Source organism: Labrus mixtus, chromosome 19 (assembly GCF_963584025.1).
Source record: "Labrus mixtus chromosome 19, fLabMix1.1, whole genome shotgun sequence".
NCBI classification, from domain to species: domain Eukaryota; kingdom Metazoa; phylum Chordata; class Actinopteri; order Labriformes; family Labridae; genus Labrus; species Labrus mixtus.
The window spans coordinates 20,644,663-20,662,524 of NC_083630.1; the positions used below are offsets into that span (position 1 = coordinate 20,644,663).

Sequence of the window (17,862 nt, forward strand, 5' to 3'; positions counted from 1 at the left end):
AGAATAACATACTGTACTCACTGCTTAACTGTGTTTCTAGATCACGCTCATTTCAGGTAAATTTACATGCAGTGTGAAGATACAAGCATAATAAAGATCGCTAGCATTAGCATGCTAACACAACAATGCAGCGCGAGTTGTTTTGGTTTCATGCTGGTGCTCAAGGGCGACATCTGCTGGATCAAAAAATCACATATAAAGCCTTTAAGGATCAAGAACAAATAATAGCAAGTAGCAAATTAGTTTTTAATCCATATACAAGTTTTAGAGCTTTAGAGTCAGTTGTTGGCATCACATCTTGAATCTCTTAGCTTTAAGCGGATACTATTTGTTACTATCACACTTCATGGTTGAGTTACCTGAAATGTGATGGAATCAGATGCAATCGTTAATGGATTTAAAGGATTGTAAAATGAAAGTAATTTAAGTTTTCCAACTTGAAATCTTTATTTATAGAATCTAACACTCAAGAGGTAGAAGCATAGGTAGTAACAAGTTTATATATGGAGACCTCTGTAAGTTTCAATTCACAGCACTTCCAATGGAGTCTCATAACAAACTAGAAATTATTTCTTATTAAGATAATTTTCCCAAAATAACTGGCCAAATGTTGTTCAAGAATATCCCCCCAAAAAATGCAGTAATGCTTTTCCTTCTTTAAATTAGGGATGTTCCTGTTAAGATCTTGAGTCAAGCAGTAGTCTTTGCTGAGTTTAATTCTCGTGCAAGTAGAAGGAGCATAACTACAGAGTGTAAGGACAGTCTGCAGTAAAGTTCAAAGAAGACAAAGAGAAACAGTCTTTATATAGTTGTATCTAAAGCGAGGGGTGGGTATCGACAACCTCTGTTGTCGGGCAGATTTAAGGGTTTGATGCTAAACATAGTCTAGTCAGTGTCTTAGTCAAAAGAAAAGCAGAAGTTCATGCGGTTGTTTTCTTGTAAAAACGGAAGTTCATGTGCAGGTAACGTTCTCCAACGAGGAACAGAAAATACGGGGACACGGTGTGAAATTGAAAAACTAAAAAATACTTTTCGACTATTGCAACTCTCTACTGGCAGGTCTTCCTACATGCACTATCAAACCTCTGCAAATGATACAAAACGCAGCAGCACGACTGGTCTTCAACCTTCCTAAAAGAGCACATGTCACTCCGCTGTTCATCCCAGTTACTGCTCGCATCAAATTTAAAACTCTGCTGCTCGCTTACAAAACAGAGACAAAAACGTCTCCTCCTTACTTTAACTCTCTCATCCAGGTCTACACTCCCTCCCGCCCACTACGCTCTGCCAATGAAAGGCGTCTGATCCAACCTTCACAACAGGGTCCTAAGACTCTGACTAGACTCTTCTCCTCTGTCGCCCCCCGGTGGTGGAATGAACTTCCAAACTCCATGTGATCTGCAGAGTCCCTCTACACCTTTAAGAAAAAGCTAAAGACCCAGCTCTTTCATGAATACCTACTAACTTAATGATGATGGTCTCCATATTATTGATGATGATGATGGTAATGACGATGGTTTTTGTTTGATAACAACGACTTATAAGATGGTTTCTATACTGATTAGAGCTCTCAAGAACTGCCCTCAATGTTGTGCTTTGCCTCTGGTCACTTCCTGTCAGCACCTGTGTGTCCAATCAGACTCAAAGCTGATCGTTTGCTCTTACTGACATTGTTTCCTTTTTTCTAGATCCTTGCTTGTGTTGTTCTTACTCTCTGATGTACGTCGCTTTGGATAAAAGCGTCTGCTAAGTGAATTGTAAATGTCGCAGACAGGTTGATTTTTAACACATCAGCATGATGATGTTTCCATGACATAGCCTCTTACCGTTAACAGCGCCACCATCAGGTCAATCTCTGACATTTCTCACAGGCAGCACCAGGATGCATCATCGCTCCGTGTCTCTTCTTGCTTTCTAAACAAAACACTGCCTGATCCAAGGTCCCACCCTCGACACAAAATGTGAAAAATGACTAATAACAACTAATATTAGCAAGAATTGTTATTCATCATGTTTGTTTAACACATAAAAAGCAGGTCAGGGAACTATTGAATCACACACTGCTTCAATAAGATGCAAAATGGAGAAATCGTGACAAGGATTTATTAACATGTACTGTGTCAGTTTCTCAGAGCCTCATCATTGGAAGGGTTATCAGTTGGTCATGTGCATATGGCATGTGTTTATATGTGCCCCTGTATGTGTGTGTGTGTGTGTGTGTGTGTGTGTGTGTGTGTGTGTGTGTGTGTGTGTGTGTGTTTGCAGCCAGTGTGTGGGTGGATGGTGAGTTGTTCGTCCCAGACCGTCTGTGCAGAACAGCTGACAGACACACACACACCAGCTCTGAACAGAAGGCTCCACCCGGGTCCTCGGACATTTGCTATTGCACACACACAAACGCTAATATACACAAACAGACAACACACGTGGCATGCCTGAATGTGGCATTCGGTTCATGCTGGGTCTCTTGGGTGTGTCTGCGGCGACACAGGGAAACATGATATACTGTATTTGTGTGTGTGTATACAGTAAAATGTGCAGTTCACATATGCCAGAGGGTCAAAAGGTCTGCGTATTGTCGACTTGGCAACAGCGCTGCATTGGCGCGACTAGGGCTCAAACAATATGGGAGTGGTACACTTCAATAGTAATGTGAGAACTTACAGTGCATCGCTGGGGCTGCTGGGAATTCTCACCCCTCTGTCCTGTTATCACTTTCCATGCTGGAAATTGTGTTTTTACCTCATTTCCCTTGCATGAATTTGATTGCCAGACTCTAAAAAAATCAGTAGGGAAATTGCCGCCACAGCATGCGGGAACATCTGATGACACCGTTTACCAGGAGAGAAAGCTGCCAGAGTGATAGTCACACGTCTTTAGGATCAGAGGGGGTTTCCGTCTGTCGGATTGATCTTTTTTAGAATTGAAGGTGAGGCATGACGAGACTCATGAGGATTTTGGATTGCTTTAAACATCCGCCAGTTTGCGTCAGAAAATCAGACTGTGTTTGTTGGCTCTTTTGACTGCAATGAGCAAAACATGGTGTGTGGTGTGTGTGTGTGTGTGTGTGTGTGTGTGTGTGTGTGTGTGTGTGTGTAGGTGAATTAAGGTTTACAGCCATTCATAGAGCCGAAGAGTCCGAGCCGCCCCTTCAAAGTCACTCCAGCGTGACACACTTCTAGGTCAGGGCATTAAGGGACTTTAAATGCATTGATTAACATTGTGTTGTGTTCAATGACTTTCTTATTTTAAACCCCTATGCTCCCACATAATTTAATATACATAATTATGAGGGTCAAGGTGGGAAACCTGTCTTAATGCAAATGAATTCAGTTATACTGGTAATTGACATTTCATCAGTTTGAACACATACACTTTACCAGTATGGGCTGACAGTAATTTGACACTGCAATCTAAGAATCTGCTTTGTGTTCACTATGGATCAGAAACTGTAAGCTTTAGCCCCAGTCTTTTAGTAGATTATCAGGTTTGTAAAGGTACAATCATGATATTCCATTTTGAAGATAGACAGGAAATATTAGGAAAAGAGAATGGGGTTTGACGTTCTCCTGATGGCAGAGGGTCAAGTATTTAGCCATCAAATGCATTTCAGTCAGTCAGCTCACGTTTGTTCAAAAAAATATTTATTGCAGCAGCAGAACATAGATTTTTGTTTGGCATCCAGGTCCTGACTTCATCACTCCTCACCGTTTTATTTTACATGCAGAAATTTGAGGAGTGATGGGGTGATCTTAATCCCCCCGCAGTCGGAGCCGACAGGTGGGTGGGGATGGGTGGGGAAGAGTCCAGTACAGGTACAGGACAGGTCAGAGCTGGCAATGAGAGAGCAGAGAGGGAGAGAACGAAAAAATCTTGCAGCTTAAATAAAACATTAATTGGAAGGAGGTGTTGTCAGGTGTTTGTGGAGAATGATGCAAGTGTGAAATCAGTGCAGCCTGAGTTGGGACAAATAGGAAAATATTCTGATTTTTTTCTACTTGAGTCACTAGCTGTCCCCGTCTATCCTCTGTACCTCCATTACAAGCTTTCTCCTGCCCATTGCAATAATTATAATTGAATTCTCCATTTTCGAGATGTGTGCAGACATTTACAGGTACCTGGATTTAATCTGGACAGATACAGATTGGTCTTCCTTTAACTGACAAATGCAGGAGAAAATGTCAGCCTGGAGTGAATGTCAGATTTAATTGTCTGGGGCAGAGTAGCATTCTTCTTGGCTTAGTTACCTCCTTGAAGTGATTTTTCAAACATGAAGATTATGCTTTTTTTTATTAGATTTTTTGCTATTATGTAGGAAAAATACTGAAGTGAAAAGGAGAGAATTAAATACAGACTCAGCCTATCACTTAAGCGCCACAGAAACGTCGAAATAGAAAGACAGGAAACACTAATGTTAACACCCAATTAAATTCATTAAATTCATTAAATCTGCTATTAATGGTGAGGTAACATTTTTGGTTGGTTTATTTCTCCCATGCAAAATCTCACCACACAACACTGGGATTTAAACTGGCAACCCCACGGCTATAAACTCAGTTCTATTAGTTACAAGGCTTCTAACATCCTGCATTTACAAATCCCAGGAACACAGTGAAAGCTCATCTTACTTTTATTGTTACTGAATCTTCAGAGTGCTTGGAACAGATGACACATAACCCGACTGGGAGGGCCAGATCTTTTATAGGACCCTCGAACATCCCAGAAGTCACAGCACAATCTCGTTTTATTAGAAGTGTGTGTGTGTGTGTGTGTGTGCGCGTGTGTGTGTGTGTGTGTGACAGAGAGAAATGGGGTGTTTGTGGGTGTTTGGCTGCCTGCTGTTGTGAAAAGTGTGCCTCTGTGGGAGTTAAGTGTGTGAGTCAGCTCTGAATCACACTTTTTCTCTTCCAGTAGAACAAATAAGCGCACAGATGAATATCTTTCTGTAACACACATGCATACTGTATACAGAGATTTGAGCTCATGATGTTACAGATTAGACACCATTATCCAACAAGCCACACACACATTTTAACTGAGAGTGTGATCATCAATTTATCAAAAAAAACAAAACGTGAGCAAGCTTCATGTTAGCATTTTTTGTTGTTGTTGCTGTGCACAGTTACAGCAGTGATCCCCCAGGTGTCACTTCTGCTGTTGCCAGAGGATGCTTGCTAGTGTTGGAAGTTAATTAAGATAACATCGCATTATAACTTGGGAAAGCTGTAACACCTCTGTTGAAAAAGAAAGAAATTACATCAAGCAATTAAAAAGATGAACTATTAGCACAAATTGCTGGTTGATAAAGTTAAGGACTTCAAGTTGAAACATCTCAAAATTTCAAATTTAAAAAACAGAAATTGTAAGCTAAGAAGCTAAGATCGATAAATTCTAAGCTGAATCTGATTTGTATACTGCTGGACATAAGGCTCATCTTCTCCGCTGTATCTCTGCCTAAAGAAAGGCGTCTGATCCAGCCTTCACAACAGGGTCCTAAGTCTCTGACTAGACTCTTCTCCTCTGTCGCCCCCCGGTGGTGGAATGAACTTCCAAACTCCATGTGATCTGCAGAGTCCCTCTGCACCTTTAAGAAAAAGCTAAAGACCCAGCTCTTTCATGAATACCTACTAACTTAATGATGATGGTCTCCATATTATTGATGATGATGATGGTAATGACGATGGTTTTTGTTTGATAACGACGACTTATAAGATGGTTTCTATACTGATTAGAGCTCTCAAGAACTGCCCTCAATGTTGTGCTTTGCCTCTGGTCACTTCCTGTCAGCACCTGTGTGTCCAATCAGACTCAGAGCTGATCGTTTGCTCTTACTGACATTGTTCCCTTTTTTCTAGATCCTTGCTTGTGTTGTTCTTACTCTCTGATGTACGTCGCTTTGGATAAAAGCTTCTGCTAAGTGAATTGTAGAATCATTACAACAATGTGTGCTAACAGGTTTATCAAATGAGTGGAACCTGTTGTTTGTCTTCACTGGTTTCTTCTTGTGGTTAGCGCGGTAAAACATCAAACTAGCATTTCTATAATATGCAAGATTACTTATTGCACTGCACGTTATCTTCGTCTTTTGTACAGTTTTTTAAACTTGCTCTCGCCCTTTGATTAATCCGTCCCTACGGAGTTACCATAACTGCCGTTAAGCAACATCAGTTATTAGCTTAAAGTGACGAGCCAACAGTTCAAATATTTAGATTTACATGATGTATAAACTGTCAACACTTAGCTTAAAGCGATCTTGATAATAAAGTGTTTAAATGTTAAGCAAAAAGAGTGAGCTAATAGCTGACAGATACGGTTTGAAGTCCATAAAAAAGCTAAAAAGAACTGCATTAAAAAAAAGTGCTTGTGCTAAAAAGTATTTGATGTATTTTGAAGAAATAAAAAGTAGAAGAGGAATGGTTGAAACGGCTCGAAGAAACGATTCATAAAAGTTTTAAAAAATTGGTTAAAATAATGGATGGAAGGTGAAATGGCTGTAGAAGTAATGAGAGGGGAGAAATGGTTGAAATAAATGGCACAGTCGATAACAGGGCATTTAAGTTCATCTCACAGCGATTTCAGGATATATCTGACAAAAACACTGGGAACCACTGCAGGAAAAATAATGAGTCCAGCAGTCCCACCATATGAAACCTTTATATTAACTGTATAGCACGGCTACGGTCTCTGTCCCAGTCTACGTGGGTGTTTGTGAGCGCTCAGCGATGTCACTTACAATTTGACTCATCAGTATTCAGGGCATTCACGCTCTCCCTCACTGCCAGCGATAAGCGATGCTGATTATCAGTGAAGTTTTACCACACAGTGTATATCTCCCCTTCTGCTTTTCTGCCTTCCTCTGTAACAGTAACACTTTGCCTGTTGGAGCCAGCATTGTCTCAATCTGCTTCACGTCTATAAGAAATCAGCTGCTATTAACACCTATTTAAAAAAAAAAAAACACTCTCAGACACCTCGCTTGAGTTTAAATAGCAAAGTTAAATTTAACTTTATGACCAAACTTCGGTGGAATTTACAACCCTTTGTGATTGCTGAACATTTTATTCCAAATCCTGGGTTGTAAATCTGCTGCTAATGCCACATCCACTCCTATGCAAAATCGTCCACACATTTTGTAGCATGCAGAGATTCAGCAAAAAGGACATCACGGAGGTCTACTATTGAAGTCAGACAATAAAACTCTGCTTGCTGCCTGCGAATCCATTTATACCAAAGGTGCTAAATGGACCTCAGGTGAAGGGCTCATTGCAATCCAGTCCAGTTCTCCCTCATAAAACATTTCTTTCTGGATATAGTTTTTTTTTGCAGGGCAGGATTGTCACAATGAAGCATGACAAGGTATTCCCCTAACTGTTTCCACAGTGCTCAATGCTGTCAAATATTGTAGCTTTAACTTTAAGCTTTATTTAGAAAAAGGGACCCAGTGGCCCCAAACCAAAAAATGCAAAGTCAATATACGTTTCACATATATCTCTAACTTGCCACATTTCACAGAAGTCCTGCACTCAGAATTTGAATTACAAGTTTTTATTATTAATTTATTTAACCCTGAGAGACACATGCAATGAGCTTTCATTCATATGTCAAATAAAAATGAGATGCCATGCATGCATGACTGACTGATTTGCAACCCCTTTCCTTGACTAGAGGTTTAGATTAATAATTGATAATAGTTAATCATTTGTAAGCAATCATTTCATATTAATCAAGTCTTTCATAGCGTTAACGTGATCTATCACACTTGTGGAACTGCCCATCTGTTGGCTTCCTGATGCTGCACTCCATGGAGAAGTTATTGTTCAATTGGTTGGTAATTCTTAAATGATAGACAGTAATTGTACTTCTACATAGAACACACATTAGACAGAAAACCCAGAGAGGAGGAGATCGTGGATTGATGCTAAGGACACTCTGATGCGCCAACAGACTTCTCTTAATCCTCCCGTTACATATTGTGTTTGTTTATTGTGTGAACAAGATGTTACTGCCTTTAACTAAACAGTACTGACCCAGAACACTGACAGTAAGTGAGAGCTAACAGTGATCCTGGTACGTTAGTTAACCTTAACTAGTTAATGTTAGTTTATTAGCACTGACTTTGATGATGGAGTATTTCTTGACCTTCACTTCCTAAATGGGCAATATAAAGCCAGCCACACCAAAAATACATGAAGCTGTCTGTAATGTAAACATCACAGAAGGTTAGTTCTGTTGAGGACTTTGCTGTTTTTACAGATTGAAATAGTGCTGCGGGTGCTGTATATAATATATAAGTGTCCAAAACCTGCAATTTATCTTAATATCCAGGTTTTTCTGCAGTAAACGTCGTTTTTTTTAAGGAGATGGAAAGTTGTGACCTTCCCCTGATTCCAAGCTGGGAGCCACACAAATCACAACCAAGCAGTTTGATGTCTTCATTCTTATCTAAATCCTTTCATGCGTGTCCGAGGAAGCTGTGAGCCGAGATATCGCTCATCGACCTGGGAGTGTTTGAGGGGGTCTAAGATAGTGGAATCAATTTGTCGAGATTTGCTCCAAAATAAGATAATCGTGAATGAAGGATGTTTTTATTTTAAAACTTAAAGCTTTATTTTGTTTTTAGGAGATAAAATTACATGTTTTTCAAAAACTTAATGGATTTTATTCTCCAACTTAATTTTTTCCGAGCTTGATTTACTACTACAAAGTTTTGGAGCTTCATTTAGACTTCAGATGTGGAGTCTAACTTAAGAGGAAAGGAAGTGACAGGAGGCTGCAGAAAGCGACAAATGCTGTTTGCTCGTCGCTGATGAGAGATGGAATTTGTGTGTGTGTGTGTGTGTGTGTGTGTGTGTGTGTGTGTGAGAGCGTGTGCAACATATTTTGCATGCAATTTAGCAGCTGGCTTATGAGGTCTTTTCTTTCCCTCTTCCTCCTTCTCTTCCCATCCTGTTTTTTCCCCAATCTTTGTTAGCGGGGTTATGATAGATGAGTGTATTATAAAGCGGAGACGTGAGGCGGGGGAAATCAATGCTCATTCCTCAGAGGTGTGAGTGTGAGTGTGTGTGTGTGTGTGTGTGTGTGTGTGTGTGTGTCAGGAGTGTGTGTGTTTGCCAGTTGGCTGTTTGTTAAGAGGTTAGAAGCTGGATACATTCATTGTTTTGGGAGCCAAGGGGGCTGCAGCTGCACCGCTCCGTCTTGATCTGCTTTTCCTTTGACTCAGCAATCCCGGCCAGGCCAGACAAACACACGCATACAAAATGTACACACACACGAACAACGCACGCACCCACCCACTTATACGCTCACACATACACTCACAGATCTAAAGAGACCGTCCCACTCACAACACAGACGTTATACAACCCAACAGAGAGTAATGTTGTACCTGGGTGGCTGCCTGATTGCACATCCATTACTTCTTTTGTACAAGCCTCTCAACTCTTGTTTCACACTTTGTTTAAGGTCTTTTCCCCACACATTTTCACATCCAGTTCAAGTGCGGCAAACTGTCTTCACAGTGCTGACCTCTTAGGGAGAGCCAGAAAGGAAGCTGTCATAGGGTATACACTTTGCACAATTCACATTTTTCTGAACACTCTTTGTTGGAGTATCAACTGTTGAACAAAAGGGAACTCGTTGTCGACTGGATTTGATGGTGCAAATATGTTCTTTAGAGGTTTCTGTTCTATAAGCAACTCATTTAAAGCCTATAGTTTTTAAGAACTGTAGGTCTAGTCAACTTTAAGTCTTGTTCTTTTTTTCATATACCCAAAGCAAAAAAATCACAGACTTGATCTTAAGGGGTTTAATAATATTTACAGTATGCAACACTCTCCATCCTGAGATCATTGACACAGGAAAACAAATCTATAAAAGAAATAATTAAAAAAAACTTGAAGAGAGCAACAGATAGCCAGCCTGTTAGCCTGCAAAGAAAATACAAATAAATAATCCACTATCATGCATTAACATTTAATTAAAGCCGTGATTTAAACTTCTTATTCTTGAAAAAAAAAAACCCTTCAGGGTTATGGTTGCAGATTAGATAAAAGTCAAAGTCTCGCAGCAGGGAACCAGATCCCAAAATGAGTCATTCTTACAGACAAGGACGAACAAGTTTCTTTGTGCATTCATTGGTGTTCATTCAGGTTGAAATTAATTAAAGCAAGACTCTTGAAGCTTGTTCTATCTTTTGTAATCCATCACAGTGTTCTTACATTGTTGTTAGAGGGTAATGCAGTAATGCAGACGGTCTAATAACGATGCACTGACAATGTGAACTTGTTGAAATCTATTTTAGAAAACACAGTTTAGATGTTGCGCATTTCTTTAGTCACATTACAGATGACGTGATACTTCCATGTTTAACTATGAAAAAAAAGAAAAGCAGAGGTAATATTAACACAGATGAACAGGCAAACTGAATTAAAGATATTAAAGCTTCTGATATAAGTATACTAAAATGAATGTTAAAGTAAGCAACTAATGATAATTGTCCTAAAAATATATAACACAAAAATCTGAATGTGTCATTTAAAGAAAATATGTTAAAAATAAACTGTTGAATTTGCAAGTACACTTGTATAGTTTAAGCTTCATTACTTTAAGAGGTTATAAAGCTGTCTGGCTATGATACAGGTTCAGGTCAACCAACTTTATCAGGCGTTTTAGCACTGCACATTAGGGGAACAGAAACTGTCTATCTTTGAGAAGTTTCACTTGTTCTTTTCTCCATTTCAAGGTGAAAGTGCCTCAAAGTCAAATGTTTGGCTCATAAATCCAACAAAATGTTTTCTGCCTTATGTGGAAAAGAAAAAGAAAAGAAAAACAAGACCCCAAAAAAAAAGCCTCTTCCAGCCCTGAGGTGTTTCTCAAAAGAAACCATATTTTGTGCTTTTCCCTCATTGCACCACGGTTTTATAAAACAGCACTCGGCTGAAATCTGCAAAACTGCAAACAAGCTGAATGTCTGAAAAAAAAACAAACATTACACAGCAGATGTTGCATTATCTGAGACGAACAGGAATGACTAAATCTGTGTCTAGCATTTTCCGATGCAGACTAAAAGCATCTATCCTCCACATAGGCTGACTTTGAAAAGGGAAAAACGTATGGCAAGGAAAGCTGATTAGTGCGACTGGAGTGCAGCCCGAAACCTATAATTTCAAGCAGGGATGTGTCTGGTTATCGATCAGGGGATGGACGTTTTGAATTGAGTCTGAGCCGGGAAAAGTCATGAAGAGAGATGGTGTCGGTGGAATGAGATTCTCTTCCTGTGTCTGGTGCCTATAATCTATTTCCCCCCTTACGTGTATTCTCTTATTTGCCATAAAAACACACGATAACAATCAGAAATCTAAATTCTCAACACCTTCAAACAATAGTTAAGCCATGACGTGACAGAATGTAACATAGCTGATGCTGCTTAAGGGCATGAATGTTTCTGATCTGATTTTGATTTGTGGGGCCACCATTTCATTTTAAATCTATTTTGATTCACAGCGTTTCCTTTTCACATTACATTCCCAATTAGTTGCAAAGGGGGGCTTTCATCAGGATCTACTCCAGTCTGCTGTGCACTAAGAAGCTCAAGAAAATGTGTTCAGTATAACAGAGCTTTTATATGTGTAATGTTTCATCAGCTGTAAAACCTAAAACAAATATCAGAATTTATTCATGCTTAATTTGAGAATTAAATTTGTGGGTTTAGGCCAACTTACCGAGTATTTCTCAGAATCTTGCCAGGGGAAAAAAAAGGCCAACATCATAATTCTTAAGACTTCATTGTTGACAACGCTGTAGGTACACAGGTGTTTTGAAATGAATCAAATATTGGATCTTGTTATCTTTTGCCAGTTCAGGATTGGCTGGTGGAAAGTGATGCTATGTGTGTTGATCAAAACATGTTGGCCATCTTTTCACTTATTTAAATTCCGGTTGGTGGCATCATATGATATGAGCTCCCGAAGTTCCCATGCATTTAAAAAATACATTTCTTTGGGGGCTTTTTCTTTATTTGAGAGGACAGTGGATAGAGCAGGAAACCGGGGGGAGAGAGTGGGATTACATGTGGAAAAGAAGCCACAAGTCTAGCTAATGTTAGAAGCATGACTGACAAGCCATGACCGACACTACCTCTGCTGAATCAGTGCACTAAGGAAGGTGGAAAAGGTGCACGGAATAAAATGCCATCAGCCTCAAACTGGCTGCTAGTGAAAATGGAAAGTATGTTTTAAAAAATAGATTTTTGGGCATTTTGAATCAATTCAGAATTGTAGAAATTAATAATTGAATTTTTTCCCCACACCCATAATGTTGCTCCATACCTGCTGAATCCTCAGATGAGCTTCAACTTACATCTGAAAAAAGTCTCAGTCTTCACCACCTGCCATGAATATGTTTTCTGCAGGTTGAAAGTCTACTTCCGGATTGTAGAAATGTTTCCTGTTGATATTATTTCAACTGTTTTCATAAGCGGAAAAAAGTGTATTCATTTGTTTGGTTCTCTTGCAGTTCTTTTCTGATTGTTCTTTTAATTTCTTGAAACAGATAACATTTTGTTTCAGTTGTTACAAATTGTTTAACATTTAAGGATTTTTTCTTTCAGCAGATATGAGTCAATAGTCAACTAAGAGAATGCCCGTTACTAGCTACTGAGAAGTTTGATAGGAAAAACCTCTCCTCAACAGTACCATGCCCCTAAGAAGAAACACTGTTTATTTATTCTATTGGGGCCGTGATCTCAATTTGTAACAAATATGAGTGTATTCAATGTGAGTCACCCTTAAAATATATATCTGTGCTTGCTGCAGGTCTGGACGACTGCTTGCAGCAATATGTGTGTGTCTTTGAGCGAGGAGGTGTGTGCGGGGAGCGGCTGCTGAGGATTAGCCACGCTGAACTGGAGGAGCTGGGAGTCTCTCGCATAGGACACCAGGAGCTGATTCTGGAGGCTGTAGACCTGCTCTGTGCTCTGGTGAGTTTGTGCATTTGTTTTGTAGTTTCAGTGCGCTGCTGGACTCCCATTAGCCATCTTTACAGCTGCAGCTGTTAATGTATTTGTGTTCCGCTTGAATGCACAATGTAATGGAATGCAGAAAGTAAACTCCTAACTGTGCTGTATCAAAGTCTTTCATCTCCAAATAGCTGCTATCACAAGAAGTTTGTAATTATAGTCTTAAACTCCTCATAAACTACGAGGATCACATAGGCCTGTATGTGTGTGTGTGTGTGTGTGTGTGTGTGTGTGTGTGTGCGCGCGCGCGTGTGTGTGTGTTTGTGTTTGTGTAGAACTCGGGTCTCGAGACCGAGAGCGTCAGGACTCTGGCCCACAAACTCGGCGCCTCGGCCAAAAACCTGCAGAACTTCATTTCCGGGCGCCGTCGCAGCAGCCAATCGGAGAGCAGGACCTCACGACGGCTCCCCAACGACCTGCTGACCTCTGTGGTCGACCTCATCACTGCAGCGAAGAGCCTGCTGGCCTGGCTGGACAGGTAATGGCAGCTTCACAGTTTGTCCTGGGTGAGCTTTAGTTAACGAGACCCGGCTCACAAATAAAATAGGGTAAATAACAACAACAACAACACACACACACACACACACACACACACACACACACACACACACACACACTATTATTTGGGAAATACAATACTGTAATTAAGAGCTATGATGAGAAGTCCTTTAATCACTGAGTAAATTTAAATAAATGATTACAATGTGGGTTCAATAAACCCATTCAAGGTTTATTTTAAGCTGTGCCTGGATATGTTGTGTCTCAGACCGGGCTGGCAGCGCCTCATTTAACCCTGCATTTAAAGAAAATGGTCTCTTATTCAGGAAATATACCTTGTGGAGTGCTGGTTTGATTGAAAGACCGCTCAATTAAAGCCAATGAGTGACCAGTGGAGGTGGGAAGCATTACTCCCGGGGTGTTGGTCTCTACTTCACAACTTTCACTTTAGGCTGCGAGCTCAACTACTGTACTGTATCGAGTGGGAGTGCGAACTCCACAAAGGGAACGCATATGGTACTAAAAGAGCCACACAGCGGCACAGAAAACAAAAAAACAAAAACAGACTGCGTCTTACATACAGACTTCCAGATTTTGCAGTACCTTGAGTTAAAATCTGCAACCTGTTGAAGTCATGCATAAAGCCTGGCCATCACTGTGGTGGAATTTCTGCAGTTATTTAGATTATAATGTACAGACGTCATTAGGTTTATTCACTGTTGTCTAATGTCAGTCAGACCTGACAGAGTTCACCAAGTACAGCTTGGAGAGTGTCAACTGTTCTTCCTGATATCTGCTGGATGTTTGGTAGACTTGTTGTCTGCTCCAGTGTTATAGACATCACAGTTTAGTCTAGGTGGGTCAATGTGACCCTGATAATGGTAACGTCTTTTAGGATATATGCGATGCCTTTCGAAAAGTTCTGCCTTTTTCGAGCAAGACACGAGTACAGAAGTGTGATGTTGAATCATGTCTCCTCATGAGTATTCTTCTTTTTGTATAAACTTTCATCAACGTTAAGCCACCTGAGTCAACTGAGTCTTATTGTGTGAAGTCAAGTCTTAATCATTTCCTCAACAATCACTAAAAGAGTCAAAAGATGATTCGCTGTGTACGTTGTGCTGCTTTTTTTCATTCACTTGACAATCACCTGTGATTGAACTCTGCTGTCTTTGAGGTCCCCCCCCCCCCCCCCCCCCCCAATAGGAGATCAGATCTTAAATAGTAAACGTTAGATGTCATACTTTCGATTTGAAACCGTTGTGGTTCAAATGTTCTTCCAAGTAGATTGGATCATTTTGAAGATCGGGCCAAGTCCGCCTGATTATCTTGCAGTGTGTACCCCACTTAAGTTTCTCTTGTACATTTACAGTATGTATGCAGTTTTTTCAGCTGAATCTTAAATCTGCAGATTCTAAACTCTCCTTCTCCTGGAGCTGCCGCTTGTTGACATCTTCTCAGAAATATGTTATTTTCTAAAGGGATAATGTCAGACCTTTTTCTCACCTTGATTCTCTGTCTCTCGCCATCTCTCGTCTCTGTCACTTCATTTATTCATGACTCGACGATCTCCTGCACACGACGACGCACACATCACACTCGGTACTAAAGGTCTTTGGCATTCGCTTCTTGAAATGTCGGGCAACCCACATCTGTCCTCGGGCCATCGAGACACACTGAAGCATATAGAGCCACGCTCAGACTCATAGAAAACACCCACACACTATGTGCACAACACACACTCGCAGACGGACACCCACACCCGCGTGCACTGACACACACTTATGCAAGCACACACATGCGATCGCCCACGCACAGTGATGCAACTGTAAATGGCAAAGCGACGTTGAAGATGGGAAAGACTCAGCGGAGCCTCGTGCTCTCAATTCTCCATTTCTGAGACGTATCTGTTCAGACATTGTTGAACACTCCTATTATTTTTACATCCTGCATATTCTAAATGTGAATTTCCAAGCTGTGTGACGCCTCAGCGCTATATTTAACAGGCGTATCATCCATTTGGAGATTTTATTTCAATGAAATCTCATCTTCTGGAAATTGATTTTTACCGCCCGGGAATAACAAATGAGGAGTAAAACTAGATGAATTTTTTATTGAAATAAGAGCTGCGAGGTGGATGATATGGTAATTTCATCAACGCACCCTAACGATGTGGAAGAGATTTCCAAGCATGCAAGGATACAGTCTGTCTTGTCTTGATTACTCCTTCCTAAAAGGTCTACAACAGCAGCAAATTTGCATAAATAGTGTTAAATCTGAACTTTCATCTCTCCCTGATTGCCAGTTATTACACCTCTCAGGGATGGAGGAAGAGTACAGCATCAGTTCAGCGACCAGGCAGCAAACGTACATCACTTTGTAGTTTCTCTCTAAATGCCTTGAGAAGACATTTTTGCAACCTTTCATCAGTACAATAAGAACTCACATCATCCCTTTCCTCGCTCTGATACCCTGATGTGTCCTCATATACATACGCTTCTCTTTATCTGTGCTGTCATGCACCATCAAACACAGACATCAAATCGACACACTGTGCAGAAGACAAACCCTTCTTTCTAAAATCTGTTATGGAGACAATGTGAAACTGTCATTCATCATTCTGGAAATGTGAAGGTTTTTTTTCTCTTTCTTTGAAATCTTCATCGCTTCTTTACATGCACAGTTGAAACACCTCCTCTGAAGTAATAACATACCCCCTAGGGGAGGGTCCACAGATTATGTGTGAGCTGATGGCTTGAAAAGAGTTTTACTATTTTTAATAAAGTAAATGAGCAGGCTTTAAATTATGAATGAAATGTAGAGAGAAAAGGACTGGCTAATACTACCAGTGGTTTTTTAATACTTTACTGCAGGCTGTTTTACTTCATTACAAGTTGTCATATTTCATCACAAATTTTGTTCATCCTGGCACATTTTTATATGTAATTTTTAAACATACAAGAATTCATACAACATGAAATAAAATAAAAATAGATAAAAATCCAAAGAAAAGTTATGAAGAGAGGAAAGATAATTAAATTACGATTTAGAAAAGAAAAAATAATAATAATAATAATTTAAGAAGAAAATAATACAATTAAAATAAAACCGTAAAACCTTTAAATTATGAATGAAATATAGAGAGAAAAGAACTGGCTAATACTACCCAGTGGTGAGGATCTAGATTGGTTTTGTGCAATTTTGCAATAAAAATATTTTAGCAACAATACAACAGTTTTAAACTGAGTAACAATTCAGACATGTGGTATTGAGTTTTCTTCAAACCAAGTACTTTAATGTTGATACTTTAAAACATTTTAATACTCTTACTCATCTGTAGTACAAACACTGCAACCTTTCTTCATTCGACATGATTGGAGGACTTTAACTTACAGTGGAATTACTTTTACATTTATGCCTTTTGAGCTTTTATTCAAAGTAAGGCTCATAATTCTTCTTCCAACAATGCTCACTGTCAAATGCCATCAGTGTTTTTTTATTCCCCCGCAGGTCAAAGAGAAGTCAGGCAACTTATTTATTAATCTAAATCATCCTTAGAATGATAAGATATATTTGACTTGTAAAGCCGAGCATATTAAAGCTTGTTAAAGTTATCCATTGTCACATAAGATGCTGGAGATGTGTGGCAGTTTATCTTACGTTTTTGATTATTTTCTCAGGTGATCTTTTGTCCTGTACTGGTCATAGTCTTAACTGTAACACCTGACGACTTGACTTTTTATATCAAATACCAGATGATGAGGAATCGACTCACTCTTTTTATTTGTTGGGACACCTTCAGGTTTTAATATCTCTCCATGCAGTTGCAATTTCATTGGCAAGGACAGAACTACAACAAAGTTATTTTAAAGGTGTAATGAAACAAGGAAATTGTCGGAAGTTAAGGAAAGGGATGGACGTGGGAGAGAAAGTTGCAGTCTAGTTAAGTCTAGGAGGCGTATATTCTAGGTAGGGAAGTAGGAGGCTCATTGTGGAGGATCTGTCTTGGGAACTGAGCAACCTGAGCCAATCAGGAGCCCCAGACAGCAGCTGTGAAGGGACTGAATAATAGGTGGTGGAAGAAGGGAAGAGGTGGGGAATGGATGTGAATCAGGATGAGCAGAGGGAGAGGTAAGGTAGGGAGGGAAATATGTGAGAGAGGGTGGAAAGAGAAGATGGGTTAAAAAAAAAAACAGGAACTTGGTCGACCAGGTAAAAATAGACTATGAATAACCTTGGAATGATTAAGATTTTTTAAGAGCTTTTGCAAATAATGATATGCTTATAGTATAGCAGTCAGTCACACTGCATTCCCATTCCCCACCCTAACCTCCTCACCTTTACTCTCG

The 17,862-nt window shown here is 39.8% G+C and overlaps 1 protein-coding gene across 1 annotated transcript in view; it reads left to right on the forward strand.

Annotated features, from left to right (window-relative positions):
* Positions 1-17,862, forward strand: part of cnksr2a (connector enhancer of kinase suppressor of Ras 2a) — a 55,063-nt gene that overhangs the window by 2,620 nt on the left and 34,581 nt on the right. Inside the window, exons 2-3 of the mRNA XM_061064766.1 lie at positions 12,813-12,976; positions 13,291-13,493. Coding sequence (XP_060920749.1) covers positions 12,813-12,976; positions 13,291-13,493 — 367 coding nt within the window. The remainder of the gene's footprint in view (positions 1-12,812; positions 12,977-13,290; positions 13,494-17,862) is intronic.